Raw genomic sequence first — 14,708 nt, forward strand, 5'->3', positions numbered from 1 at the left:
ACAAAAAGTGATGATATTTGTTTTTCCTGAATATACGCATTAAATAAATACATCCCTACAGAATATTTGTATTCTGTAGCGCAAGTGGAAAACTGTTATATGTAGCAAGGCAAAAACAAATAATCCTGTTCATAATCTCATATCATATTGTGAGCTACTGAAGGCCTATAAGCATAACTGCAACAAAGTAAAATTCTGGTATTATCATAAAGATGTTTAGTGCAGTAATTGCTTATGTATGTATGTTATACAAGAAATTAAGGACAAAATATGGGGGCAAATTGCATCTCTGTTACATTGAGATGGTCTTCTTAGTGTTTTGAACAAATATGTTAAAATTTTAGTATTCGCTTTTATACGCAGATATTTTTGCTTTGTAGCACACATAGGAGGGGTTATTATCCAAATCTTGCGTTACCTTTTATATGGCTTCTGAGACCTATAGCTTTTTAGACTATGTGTTATTCAACGTTTACACAGAGGTAATGAGCATGTGCAAATGTGTATGTGATCAGTGTTTTAAAATGTCTGGCCTGTCATTGTCCTGTAAAATCACTTAATGCAGTGACTGTGTAGAAACACTGAAATATTTTGAAATATATTGGGAAGCGACAAGTGCAAAGATTGCAAAAGGACTGTCACGATACCTAAGAGTATTTGTATTCAGTGTGTATCCTAAAGATTAAAGTTATAACAGAAATGAACAAACGTTTATAAACCTCAGTTTTGTAACTGCCAAGAGGGTAACGGCATTATTTGGAAGGAAAACTTAGAAATCAGCTGCTTCACACTGGATAACACATGCAATATCAAACATTTTACTAGAAAGAATGAAATACATTTAAAGACAAACAAAAACATCTGAAATGGTCTGAGGGCCCCAACTTCAAAGATCTGGATCTGACGCAAAGTCAGACAGAATAACTGTTTAAACCATGCAGTGTTTGGATTATTCTTTCTTTTGAACTAATACAAATAATATTTTTATGCTAATTTTCATTTCTTTATTTTCATGTACTTGCATGAATTTCACTAGAAGAGTGTGGATTCCTATTTTTCAGTTGACAGGAGCAATTTGTTGTTCATTTGCTCTTTTTTATTTACAGCTTATTTTCAGATTTGTTTCAATCCATAAAATATTGTTGAAAACAGTTTCAAGTGATACAACTCTAGATTAATTTTCATATAATGACTGAAAACTTTTTCAGTATTTTAGGTTGTAGTTTTGGTGTCCTAGAGAAGGAAAATTACTCAAATTCTCCTGTTTGTAGTGGGTGTCTTTTTTAAGGTCTTTAGCAGCATTTTCACATTTGCTCTAAGGTAGAGCGGATATGAAAATGCTGCAAAAGCATTCATACTCTAAGGTTTTCATACTCTAAGGTAATTCATCCAAGGTTCTGCGAAAGATGTTGTGATCAAGACCTGGTCTGTGCCAAACAACCAGTTATTCTTCAGATTTTAGATAGGGGTTCCTACCCGGCTGTCATGGGACGAAAGATGGCCACACCCTGGACAGGTTGCTAGTCTGTGGAGGGCAAACACAGAGAGACAAACAGCCATTCACGGCTCTATGGCCAGTTTAGAAGTGCCAGACTCAGAAGGAAGCTGGGTGACCCAGAGAGAACCCATCAGAACCCCTGGAAACAGGGCAAAACAAACCTTTTGTTTTTAATCGTTTTTAATTTATTAATAAATAAATAAATATTTTAAAGATATTTGATGCTGATGCAAAGTTCAGTAAGAAGGTCTACCAACATCAGTAGCTAGTGATGAATCATTACAAATAGTTCCGCTTAACTTGTTCTAGATATTTCCCGGTGAATACAAATAAGGTAGGTCAGATCTTTCTATGACGCCACAGTGGACAGGTAAAGGGGATCATAGAAAGGGATCTGACCCAGCTGGTGTGTGTAAACACAACGCGTATAACGTCTCCCGCTGAGTGGATTGCAACAGAGCTCAGATGAGCTGGGCGCATGCAGACCATCAGGCTACATTCTTAGTCCGGGACTAATTTTTAGTCCTGTACTTCAGTATATGTAAACAGCACCGCCCCGATGGTTGCTTGTTTTAAGCGTGGAACGATCCGCCGGGCTCGATTGACACTGTCTGATCTGCTGCTGCGGATTGCTCAGAATAACAAGGCTGCTCGCTAATTCCCGTCTATCGGGGCTTTCGCCGAAACACCGAGAGAGTAGGGTCCAAAAAAAGCCAACAAGGCAGGCAAGAACGCCGCGCCGCCGCTGTCTGCACCCAAGAATGGCTTCAGGAGACCTTTACGAGGTAGGATAAAAACATGTCTACGGAAAATCCTCTGTAATATTGACGAATAATGGAATTAGGAAGTAAAGGGAAGGGCGTCGCGTATGCAAAAAGCGGTGTCCTAAGCCCTTTAACAGGCGAAACTAACCCGTTTTCAAGCTTGGCAAAGACGAGATTGCCTAATTTAAGCTTATACTTTATGTCGCTTTTGATATACTTTGTCATAATTCTTCACGACTGTAGTAAATGGATAAGATGTAATTTACGGGCTGAACTCCTCAGTCTGTCGCCGAGTTGAAAGTCGTGGTAAAGTGACAGCAGCGCTGAGCGAACGGGCATGGTGAATAGCTACAGACGGAGTGATGGTTCTGAAGGTGCACATACGTGCCAAAAGATATTTTGTCATCACAGCCTCGACAGCGGCGTTAGTGTCACAGGCTGTTTGGCAGACAGAATCAGACACCGGTTTATTTTTGTCAAACGGCGTACGCAACTCGGTGCGAGCTTCTTTCATGGTTGATGCGTGATTTTTGTGAAATTTTGACTCTCGTAGTTATGGGCTTAAAAGTTGCCCGAATGGGTGACAGGAAGGTCACGCTGCCCCCGTGCGCAACATCACTCTGGGAGTGTGTGGGGGCCCGGCGAGGGGGGCGTTCAGAAATTGCACAAAGGCTGGCTCCCTCATCAGTTTTGTCAAATCTGACACATGCTGTCATTAGCTTTTGTCACTCTGGTGTGGTGTCTCGTGTTTGAGCTTATGGTAGAGACACAGATGGGTCTCCCAAGGACAAACAAGTGTACTTATTTAAAGTAATGTACAAAGTTTAAACATGTCACAAAGTCCATCTGAGGAAAAGCTTGGGCATCCACTGAGTGTTTTTAAGTAGATAACATTATCAGCTCACAACACTGCCAAATAATGCATGATGAGTGAAGCTGGATGTCAGCTAAAATACAATAGACTGAATAAGTGAGTGGCATTTATTGCATTTTCCCAAATAGTTAGAACCACTGACTTTAATATTCCGTAAATGAGTGCTCTTTGTCTCAGAAACACATTAAAACTAAAGTAAGATAACACAAGGTTGCCAAAAAGAGAACACATTGGGTTACGTTTTACACTTGATCGTTACACCACCACCCCTCCACTCTCTTACTACTGCCACTATTATTTAGTTTGTTTAAAAAAAATATTTACTTAATTGCTCCATTTTAGCATAAAGTTTGGCCTCCTCTACCGAAAAATCCAAGGTCCACTACTGACGATGTGTCCCAAATTGTAAAAATTTAGATCAGATCTCTAATCCCTAAACCTAACCAGGGAAAATGGCAGGCTAGCTTGGGTAAAAGAACGAAAGTTGAGGCTCACAAAGATGTGTGCTGCTAAAGTTTCTGGGCTGCTTTCCTCATAAGCTATCCCTCAAGATTTTCTCCATTAAAAGCAATGCATTGTCCAGGATTGTAACATCTAGTGCTTTACTGAATCATTACATTGGTGTCATGCATTCATGAACTACCACTGAGCTATGAAAGCTACTTTCAAGACATTATGCAGTAATTACTGTTGATGTGTGGGGAAAATCCGTCAGCATGCTGTTCACTTGTAACTGTGTGAGTGTACCCTTACACAGGTGAAGTTATTCTGAGCAATTCTGTACTTTTGTTTTGAAGTTTGACTCTTGACACCTCTTCTTGTTCTAAGCGGGCTGTTGCCTTTATGTGAAACCTGCCTCATGTGGCAGCCTGTACTATAAACCTCAAGACTGATCAGTTTTGTATAGAGCTGAAATGACTGCTCATTGCTGAGCAGGTTTTGCTAACAATAATCTGTCTTTGAGTCATTTCTCTGCTAAAATGACTACAGCTGCATCTGATGCCACAGTTGCCAACTGCCACAGTTAAACTGTATTTAACTGGAGAAGCTGACCAGTGTTTACCTGTGCTGCATACCTTTTAGTTTAAAAATGACCATGGAAAAGGGTTGTTTGACATTGCTGCAAGAGTTAATTAACTCTTGCAAATTTAATTCAGTAATAAGTTTTGCGGCCTGTTACCTGATCCATGATAAATTAAACATGATAAATTGAATGTCAGTTCCTCTCGCACTCAGTTCCTTCTTCCATTGTACTTGGAGCTTGGTACCCAATCTCGGGTGGGAGTGATGATATCTACCCCCTGACCTGTCGTCCTGGCTCCACCTTGCCGTAGCATGTGTGTTGTATTTCGTCAACCTCTAGCTGTGAGAGCAGTCCCTTCTTCCGAATGTTGTTTCACCGTCAGTAGTGGGTATCGAAGATTCCATAGGTCCCTCATCCTATTTATGTAACCCGTCCGCTGGGGTTACTTGCGTAGTAGCATTCCAACAGCGCCCTATTTTCGTCTCTTGTCCTCTGATGGCTTCTCGTTCCAGTAGCCCACTTCTTATCAGGGAGCCCTGGTTCCTTAGTACCTGACGAGGACCTTGTTAATGCGGGCGACGTCCGAGCCAGTATGGCTTCATATTTATCTGTTTTGCTCATGTCTGCGATGGGCTTGGTTAGCATAGTGGGTCTAGCCTAGGACCCTTACTGGATACACACAACCCAGTTGGGAATCGAACTTGCGACTCCCGCTCTTACCACTACGCTATCCAGCTGCTTAATGGTAATAACAAGATCTGGGCTATCAACACCTAGGCCCTGCCTGTGATCAGGTACCCTGCTGGGATAATAAGCTGGCCAAAGGATGAGATGGAAGCCACAGACATCAAGACCAGGAAGCTCCTGACCATGCATCAAGGGTTTCACTCCAAGTCCAGCACCCTGAGGCTGTCTGCTAAGGGGAAGGAAGGAGGCCGGGGACTGGTGCGCGTCAGTACCACAGTCCAGGATGAGACCACAAACATCTATGACTACATGAGGAAGATGGCCCCAACCGACCACATGCTCAGTGAATACCTCAGGCAGCAGAAATCCAAGAAAGAGGAGGAACCATCATGGAAGGAAAAGCCCCTGCACGGTATGTACCACCGGCAGATAGAGGAAGTGGCTGACATCCAGAAGTCCTACCTGTGGCTGGACCAGGCTGGACTGAAAGACAGCACAGAGGCACTAATCACAGCAGCACAGGAACAAGCTCTGAGCACAAGATCCATAGAGGCTGTGTAATCCAGCACATAACAGCAGGATGCAAGATGCTAGCAGGCAGGGCATACATGGAACACCATAACGAAGTGGTGGGCATAGTATACAGAAACATCTGTGCAGAGTAGGGCTGTTCGATATAACGATGTATATCGGATGACGATATAAAAACGTCTATCGTTTCATTTTATGCTATCGTTTGTTTCGTGGTGTCGCAAAATAAACTGTTTACAGCAATATTTTTTCATCCTTTTGATGGTCACTGTAGTGGCTACATTAATTTCTCCTTTCTCTTATATTTAATATAACCACACTACTGACGGACAAGCACCTGTTTTATGCGTTGTGGTTAGCAACAACGACGGTAACACCATCGCGTGTCCGCTTGTTTATGTTTCACATAAACCTTTCACAATAAAGCTCAAGATCCTGTTGAGACTTTTCAAAATAAACTGAATCACGTGAAAGAGCAGATTATTTACGGAGAGTAGTAGAAGTAGTAGTAGAGGTAAAAAAGAGCTGCCAGGTGCGAAAAAATAAACCTTAGACTCAAACGTTAGAACAGGCTTTTCCCCGCAGCACGCCGTGTAATAAATACTCACAAAGAAAACGGCGGCCTTTACAACTTATGTCTAAAAATGTATAGTTTCATGCATCAGTTAAAACACTCGACTCCAGGTACACTACGCGCAGCTGGAAACACTTCCCGCAAGTCGAGCTGCCCGAGATTCACATAATTTACAGAAAATGTTACATTTTTGTGATTTATATCGTTATTGGGACGATAGAATTCTTATATCGGGATATGAGATTTTGGTCATATCGCACAGCCCTAGTGCAGCCTGGAAGCTAGTGGAAATGGTGGATGGAAAAAAACAAAGGGGACACCCCTCCCCATATAATACAAATGATTATTATTAACTGAAATGACAAAAGTGGCACACTTATGGAAGAGTTTAGGGTAGAGTCACTCGTGCATCTAAGGGTTAAGAAAACCTCTTCAAAACATCTAGCTCATTTAAGAACACTGTCAAGTAGGTAGGTGTATGATTGTCATAGTCTACAATCAAGAGGATCTTTCATGAATTTAAAGAGGGTTTACAACAAGATGCAAAGCATTGATTACATTCAAGAACAAGAAGGCCAGATAAGGCTTGGCCAGAAAACATCTTAAAGAGCCTGCACAGTTCTGTAAAAGCAATCTTTCAACAGATGAAACCAAGATTGATTAGTACCGGAATGATGGGAAGAGTAAAATATAAACAAGGAAAGTGAAAAAGTTCATCGTGTGAAGAATGCCACATCATCTGTCAAATGTTGTGGAGGCAATAATATGGCATGGAAATCTATTGCTGGCAGTTTCTAATGATGACGTGACTGCTTATAAAAGCAGCAGGATGACTTCAAAAGTGTTCAGGACTGTACTCTCTGCTTAGATTCTGTCAAATGCTGCAAAACCGATTTGACAGTGCTTCACAGTGCAAATAGATTATGACCCAAAACATATGGAAAAGCAACTCAAGAATTTCTCAAGGCAAAGAAATAGGATATCCTTCGATGACAAAGTTAGAAACCTGATCTAAACTCATTAGAGCATGCCTTTCAGTTATTGATGACATAACTGAAGGCAGAAACCCACAAACAAATAGCAGGTACAGGACGCTGCAGTAAAGGCCTAACAGAGCATCTCAAGGGAGGAAATGGAGCATTTGGTGATGGCCGTGGGTTCTGAAACTTCAAGCAAGTATTAAAAACAACTCAAACTTCACTTTATATATCAGTGACGTTAGTCACTTTATAAATCACTTTGATCCTTTGTAAATGGGAAAGTACTTATAAAAATGGCTGCACTTCCTAAACACTTAATGCAACATTTCTCTCAAAGGCTTTAAATAAAACCTTTAAACAATCAAATCATTGATTTAAAATCTGCTGTGGGGGTGTAGAGAGGCAAAAATACAAAAATGTGTAATTGTCCAAAAACTTCTGGGCTGTGCATTGCATTTTATTTAGCATGCTCATTAGTATTTAATTTCATGATGAAAACAAAAGCAAGGTGATTACAGGCAGCATTGTTTTTCACATTTATAAAGAAAGGCACCAAGTCTTGATGCTTTTATTTGAAGAGGAACACCTTAAGGTTTCTCATAGGTTTCTGTTGGAATGTTTGGAAACCCGTGTTTTTATCTTTTGCTGTGCAAAGTTCTCTAGCTAGAAAATAAAATTTTAAAAACATGTTGAGGAGTCAATGAGATGGAATCTGTGCCAAAAGGCATTGGAGTAAATATGTAGTCATGTCCAAGAGTAAGTGAGAGAGGCTGAGACCAGTGCTGTATATGAAAATTCAGTACTTCAGTGGTATCATTTGACGTTGGGGAAAAAAGTTAAATATTTGACCTGTAATTATGTTGCTGGATTCAATATTTGGTCTGTAATGCTTTCTCTGGAGGGTATTTCTTAAATTTCACTTATCTATTGAATCCCTTCTTTAGTTCTCAGTAAACCAGATCATCGTTTTCCTTCTTAGTTGAAAATAGTTATTGGTGAGTTGTGTTGAGTGCGCGCGCACACACACACACACACACACACACACACACACACACACACACACACACACACACACACACACACACACACGCCACTTTGTTTGGTACACTTGCTTAACTGCTTGTTAATGCAAATATCTAAACTATCTAGTCTGCCAATAGCATGGCAGCAACATGCATTTAGGAAGGTAGATATGATAAATTCTGCTCTGGTTCAAACCAAACATCAAAATGAGGATGAAAGGTCATTTAAGTGTTTTTGAATGTGGCTTGGTTGTTGGTGCCAGATGGGTTGTCTGAGTATTTCAAAAACTGCTGAGCTGCTCGGATTTTTCCATACAAGCATCTTCAGTGTTTACAGAGAATGGTGCAAAAGAGAGAAAGCATCCAGTGAGTGGCAGTTCTCTGGGTGAAAATGCCTCGTTGATGTCGGAGGTCAGAATACAGTAGCCAGTCTGCTTCGAGTTGAGGGGAATTAAAAAGTAACACAACCCAAGGCATGCAGACGAGTGTCTTGGAATGTACAAAACACAACCTTGAACACACAAAGCCCTCAAATCATCAAAGACTTAAAGTTGTTGAAGTTGTCAGGGCACCCAGACAGAAATATGAATTAGCTGAGAATGGCAAATGACCAATAACTTATACACAGATAACTTTATTTTTTATTTTTTATTTTTTGCCTGTCCTGTATGACACTGTAGCAATCAGAATTATTGTCTGAAGGCCAAGAAAATGCCCAACAATTTACTTTCCCAAGTGGACCTTTTGCCAAACTGCTCCACTTGATTTTCATAGTTTATTCGATCTTTATTATTTATTTTTATTTTAAGTTATTACAGTTAGAAAGGCCAGGACTCGGGGATGGGAAAGAGAAATAAAAAGAACAGAGAAGTTGGGAAGAGAGTTAAGAGAAGGAGAGGGAAAGCCAAATGGAGGAGGAGAGGGATAGAGAGAAAAGACACTAAAAGTTTGCTTCACTACCTGCTGAGAAAAAAAACAAGCAAAAAGAAAACAGCACAGAAGGGAAACTATAGCAACAACCAACATAAGCATAGGTATCTGTAAATAATAAATACTTAATCTTACTGAGCAGCACACAAGACCGACAATGCATGATATGTTTAGAGGCAGCAGCCAACCAAGCTAACCTGGAAAGAGCTGACGAGAGCTCTAGACGGGGGGGGGGGGGGGTCACCCAGCAGCCATGGTGCAGAAGCTACAGGGGGCTGCGGCAACGTGCCTGCAGGCTCGGCCATCAGACAGCTGTGCCAGAGTGGACCGAGCCCCGGGCCCAGAGGCTGAGCCAGGCCACGCCAAGCAGCCACTGGGAGTGAGCCTGTAGATACCTGAGCGCCCAGCCCCGGACACCAAGAACCACTAGTGCACTAACGGCTGAGGGCATCAGCCACTGGCAGGGAGTGTAGTGGGGGGGGAATAGGCCTCCACACCTGGGGGGTGCCCAGATGTTCCCAGAGAGGTGAAGTCTAAGACCTGTCCTGACACATAGTCATAGACATAGAGAAACTGGCACACACAGACACAAGCATGCATTTCCACCCTCATGCACACATATACGAATATTCAGCACTCGTCCAACGTGGAGACAAGCAGAAATGAACACTGTATGCACACCCTCACTCCCCAAACATACTCTATAACCCAGGTCCAGGTACCATCACCCCCAGAGGGGCAATTCGCCCCCAGACCCAGGAGATGTTGCCCTTTTCCCTGGGGTGGAGACAAGCAGACCGCCCCGGTCCTGCAACAGCAGTGAGGCCCAGCATCCCAGACCCCGATGGCGAACAGAGAACGGGGGTGTGAAGATCGCATAACTCTCTCCGCCCGCTCATATGTGGTGTTGCTGCGTGCTGTTCTAAAGTGCATTTAAAGCACTGGAAGGGCATGGTGCTTCCTGCCCGAAAGCAGCAGGTGTCAGCACGGCCCCTCCCGAGAACCCTCAATGTCTACATGTATTTAAAATTGAGAGGTGGGCACCGACACCAGAGGTGAGGTTGAATACACAGACTGTATTCAACCTGGACGCCGTATAGTGTGCCCACCCCCACGGCCCTGTATGTATCTGCTATGAGAATATTAGTAATGTGGATGTCTAGGTTGTGAAATAAAATTGAGGCACAGGTGGCCAGAAGGGGACAGAGGAGGAGTGTCTCCCCTGCACCTCAGTGATGCACCTGTACACCAAGGCCCTGCATCTGTGGAGGTGTGATGGAGTGGGAAGAGGGAGGCAGTTGGGGGGGGCTCAGCTCAGATAACTTATTTTTGATTGACTAAACAGCACGCTGATGACGGGTGTGGTTGGCAGCATCATAATTTTGAATTATTGGATAGTCTGTCTGTCACATTTTCACAAGAATAGATAATCGTGGTTAAAGGTCAAAGTTACTGTGGTCTAGCATCCATTACATTAAAGCGTTTTTTAATGCTTTCCACATCTGCAATTCTTTTAGGGTCCGCTTGGGTCTCAGTGATGTAAATTTCGTCATCAGATATGAAGGACCACATAAGAAGGGGTGCACATAAGTGGTCCGCAGGTGCGCATACACTGTCAAAATAAAAAACGCGCACCAGGTAAGAAATTGCAACACGCGTTTGCGTACATAAGATTTTCTGGAGGAGGACAGACATTTGTTTAGAACTCTTAAAGATGTCAAAGAAGCAAGCTCCTTTAAGCAATTACTTTGGTGTTCCTCCAGCTCCAAAGAAATGTCAGAAGGAGCCCGAACCGCAAAAGAAGCGCCTATTCTCGGAAAAGTGGTTGCAGGAGGTGAGCTGGCTTCAAACAAATGATGAACGCACAGAGATTTGCTGCAGAATATGCCGTGAAAATCCCACTCTAGCGGACAAAAACAGTACCTTTTATATGTACGCAAACGCGCGTTGCAACTTCTTATCTGGTACGCGTCTTTTATTTTGACAGCGCATGCGCACCTGCGGATCACTTACGTGCACCCCTGCACATAAGCATGTGCCTGCCATTTTTTTGCAACCATGCTGATTCGTCCGTGGAGATTTTGCATTAAAATGCATTAGCTACACATGTGCCCAGGCTGTGGATTTCGAAGAATTAGAACCGGAATGCCTACACGGCTGTTGGGTCTTCAGTTGTCCATAACATAGTATAATCCAGGCTTAAGTGAATACAATACTGTGCAAAACTCTTGAGCCATGCTTCATGTCTTTATAGCTTGATGAGAAATGACTGCCACAATTTATTTAAAGTGGTGCAAAAATACATGAATATACAATACATAAAGCAAAAAGCTTTATACATAGCCTGAACTCTCTTAGACAGCTTTTTTTTTGTAATTTCATTATGTAGTCTTTGGTAATAATTCTCCAGGCTTCTTGAGGGACGTTCAGCAGATGTTTACTCCCTTTTGTTCTCTGTCGAGCTGATCCCATAATATTTTGTTGTTGAGCTCCAGGCTCTGACTGGTAATGTTCCATTGTGTTTTTGTTTTAGCCAGGTTTGCTTTTTACATTACACCATTAAAACAGAAGTTTTTATGTCTGAATTGGAACCCAGCATAGAAATAGAAGTCAAAGAATGTGACACAAGCTTGTGTGCGTGTGTAAGCTTTTACTATCATGGGTTTGACATCATTGTTATGCAATACACAATGCAGAAAAACCATGCCATTGATTAAAAGATAAGCCTACGATTCCAATGGACTGGAGAATTTGAAACTTGCTCTCGCCTACAAATGTTCTCAATTCCCAGTACTAGTCAAAGATCAGTGTGACTTTCCAAAAGACATTTATGTCCATAGCTCACAAATCTTTAAAAGTAGGAAATAATAGTTTTTTTGTTTTGTTTTTTAAATAAAGGATGTATTCACAGGATTAAAGCAAAAGCATATTTTATCATTAGCATTAATTCATCCAACGGCCAGAAACAACAGAAAGGTGCTTAGATTTTTGTAAGAAGCGCAGACTTTAAAGCTAACATAAGAGGAGTCATGGGTAACTTAAAAAAAACTCATAAGAAGTTGTATAATCTTACATCTGTTGATAATTTTGATGAATCAATAATTTAAGATGCTAATCTCTCCACATACGCACTGTATCAAGAGGATTAGCATGCTACCCAAAGACCAGTGCAGCAGAATATAGTCTTACAGAGTCTGTGAAGGAAAAAATTGTAGACTTGTAGAGCTGGATTTCCCAAGAAAATGAAATTGTGCTAATACGTACTGTGGATTTTGTTACATTTGTGTCTGCAACCTGTCTGCATTCAGTGTTTGAATAACTCAGATTATTATGCAGTCAAGTGCTGGACTGAGATCGTGCCTCTGCAAGTGAAGGAAAATGTTCAGCAGTGGAAACTCTAGTTCAGCTTGGTGTTTCTGTGATACAAATGCTGTTGCAGACCCAGCATGTCTGATATGTGAGGTGTGATGGTCCTCTGCCTCAGCTAGGCCTGCTGCATGTTTCCTGCTGTTTGCTCCTCTGTGTTGCCCTGTTGCAGGTTCCTGCTAGCTGGAGTTCATTTCCTCTGGAGCACTGAAGAACCAGCTGTCTCAGTCTTGCTGCCTCTCTTTACAGCCATGCCATTTGTTTGGTTCTCCTCAGCCTAATTATTTTAAGCTTTCCACTACACAACACCATATAACCTAATATTCAAATTTATCCAACTGCAAATACACTAACAACACCACAGGTCTCATAAAGTTAATTATGGTTTCTCTTTCAGTGAATACACTGGTCAATTTTGGCTAAAGCTGTATTTCTCCTGTTACTTGTTCTGGCTCATGAGTTGTGTCGAATCCTGGATGTAACCCATTGCAGTTGTTTTGGTTTGTGACATGTAGAATAGTAAAGTCCGTTATCTGCTTTGTGTGCTCGAGAATATAGTGTATTAGCATATTTTGTTAAGGCACCATTGGAGGTAAAATATTTAGAAGTTTATGTCAATTCTGGTGTGCCAGCTGTGGTATAACTGCTTTATTAGCTAAAATCTATCAGTGTGCATTGCCAGTACCTGCAGGCATTGATAATAGAAAACCAGTTCTAATATTTCCTAAGTGGCAACAAGTTTTGATTGCCATCCCTAGGTGGTGGTGGATGGATTATCTACAACTACTTACAGGTGGTTTGGGCAAATGTGTGTGTGTTACCTACTTGGTTATATCCTTGCATCCTCTTCCCACTTATTTTGCTTCCTTGTGGTATCAGGTTGCTGAGGATGTGGTGAAAGGGGTTGAAACAATGCTGGGTGTCGACCATTGTGATGGCCAAACCCGTGGCCACACTCTAAAGTCGGTAACTTTTGTATTTTCATTCTTCATTTGAACATAGTAATACATTTTAGTTGCCAATAACTTTATTGATTGGTTTGGATACATTTGTTCTATTTGTAAGCGCGCGCACATTTAGTTTACTTATGTATTCATACTACTTCGTTTCTTTGCTTTCTGACTAACCTTTGTCTTTTATTTCTTACCTGCCATCATCCCTGGGAGTTGCTGGACAAAAGATGGTAGCCAGGGTTTGAAACCATTAAATATGAAGGAAGATAATTGGACCACACCACCACTTCCTGCTGAAGGGGGGAATGTGTGTTTTCTTTACTTTAAAAACAAAGTATTTGTATTTAATTAAATATTTGAGTTTAGGGTTTAATGGGGTTTTTTGATTTTCTTCTTTAGTGTTTAGTTTATTAACAAACTAGATTGTACTGCATCGGTTGTGATTTATGATTGTGTTTTGTTTGTTACCCCTCATGTGTCACAATGGTCTGATCAGCCATTATATATACCCTTGTATGTCATTTCATGTGGAGGTCAATTATGTTTGTTTGTAGCAGTCATTTGGTTTGTTAAGTTTGCAGTCGTTGCCTGAGTTCAGTTTTGTTTCTTTGACCGCTTTTATGAGCTCAACATTTATTAGTCTTGTAAATATAATTTTTGGGGGTTAAATAAATGGAAACTATATTTTTCTAATAATTCCTGGGCTCCTCCTGTTTTTCAACTCGGTCCATCACAACCATCAACTTTTGTTTTTACAAACGGTTCATTGATTATTCGGCTAGTTTTTGTTTTTGTTTTGTTACACCTGTTGAAAAGTCAGAAGTAATGTTAGACTGGCATTGAAAACATTCCGTCTCCTATTGTATTTCATTTGAGATCAGTCTGTTATTATGACTCCATTCTTATGGAGAGGCGTGTGATGGCTTACTGCCTTGGCTGGGCCTGGTGTTTGTCCCTCAGTATTTCCTTGCAGGTTCCTCCTAGGTGGAGTTCATCAGTTCAATTGGGAGTACCTGACCAGTCTTACTGGAGCATTTAAGACCTGCCTTTCTTGCTCTCCATCCACCCAGTATCATGCTATTTGTTTGGGTTAAGCCTGGTAATCTTAGATTTTACATTACAGTATTTTTCCAACTGTTGACACACCTCATAAAGTTAATGATGTTTTATGCCTCTTTTAGTCAATACATTTCTAAATATTGGTTAAAGTTGTGTTGTGTGACACCTTGTGAGCCAGAGTATGACAGTGGTTAGAAATCCACTCTAACTACTGTCACTATCTGTCGTCTCTTTATGGTTACAGCTGTAACCATAAAGAATTTTCACATTGTATACCTGTGTTGACATCCTTCACAGACCTTTGTATATGCTTGTTCCCACTTGTTAAGTCTGAGATGATGCTGAAAATGAAATTGGCAGTTGAGGGAGGACGTGCCCACCTCCACTCTCCCAGCTCATATTTAAATACTAATTGTTACGAAACCTCTCTGGTGTATGCTACTTAG

General features: G+C 41.2%; 1 protein-coding gene across 1 annotated transcript in view; it reads left to right on the top strand.

Annotated features, from left to right (window-relative positions):
- Positions 1-1,978: 1,978 nt before the first annotated feature.
- LOC101477406 (chromodomain Y like 2) overlaps positions 1,979-14,708 on the top strand; it is a 46,442-nt gene continuing 33,712 nt past the window's right edge. The window contains exon 1 of the mRNA XM_004539407.5: positions 1,979-2,283. Coding sequence (XP_004539464.1) covers positions 2,260-2,283 — 24 coding nt within the window. The 5' untranslated portion in view covers positions 1,979-2,259. The remainder of the gene's footprint in view (positions 2,284-14,708) is intronic.

Source organism: Maylandia zebra, linkage group LG1, assembly GCF_041146795.1.
Source record: "Maylandia zebra isolate NMK-2024a linkage group LG1, Mzebra_GT3a, whole genome shotgun sequence".
Lineage (NCBI taxonomy): Eukaryota > Metazoa > Chordata > Actinopteri > Cichliformes > Cichlidae > Maylandia > Maylandia zebra.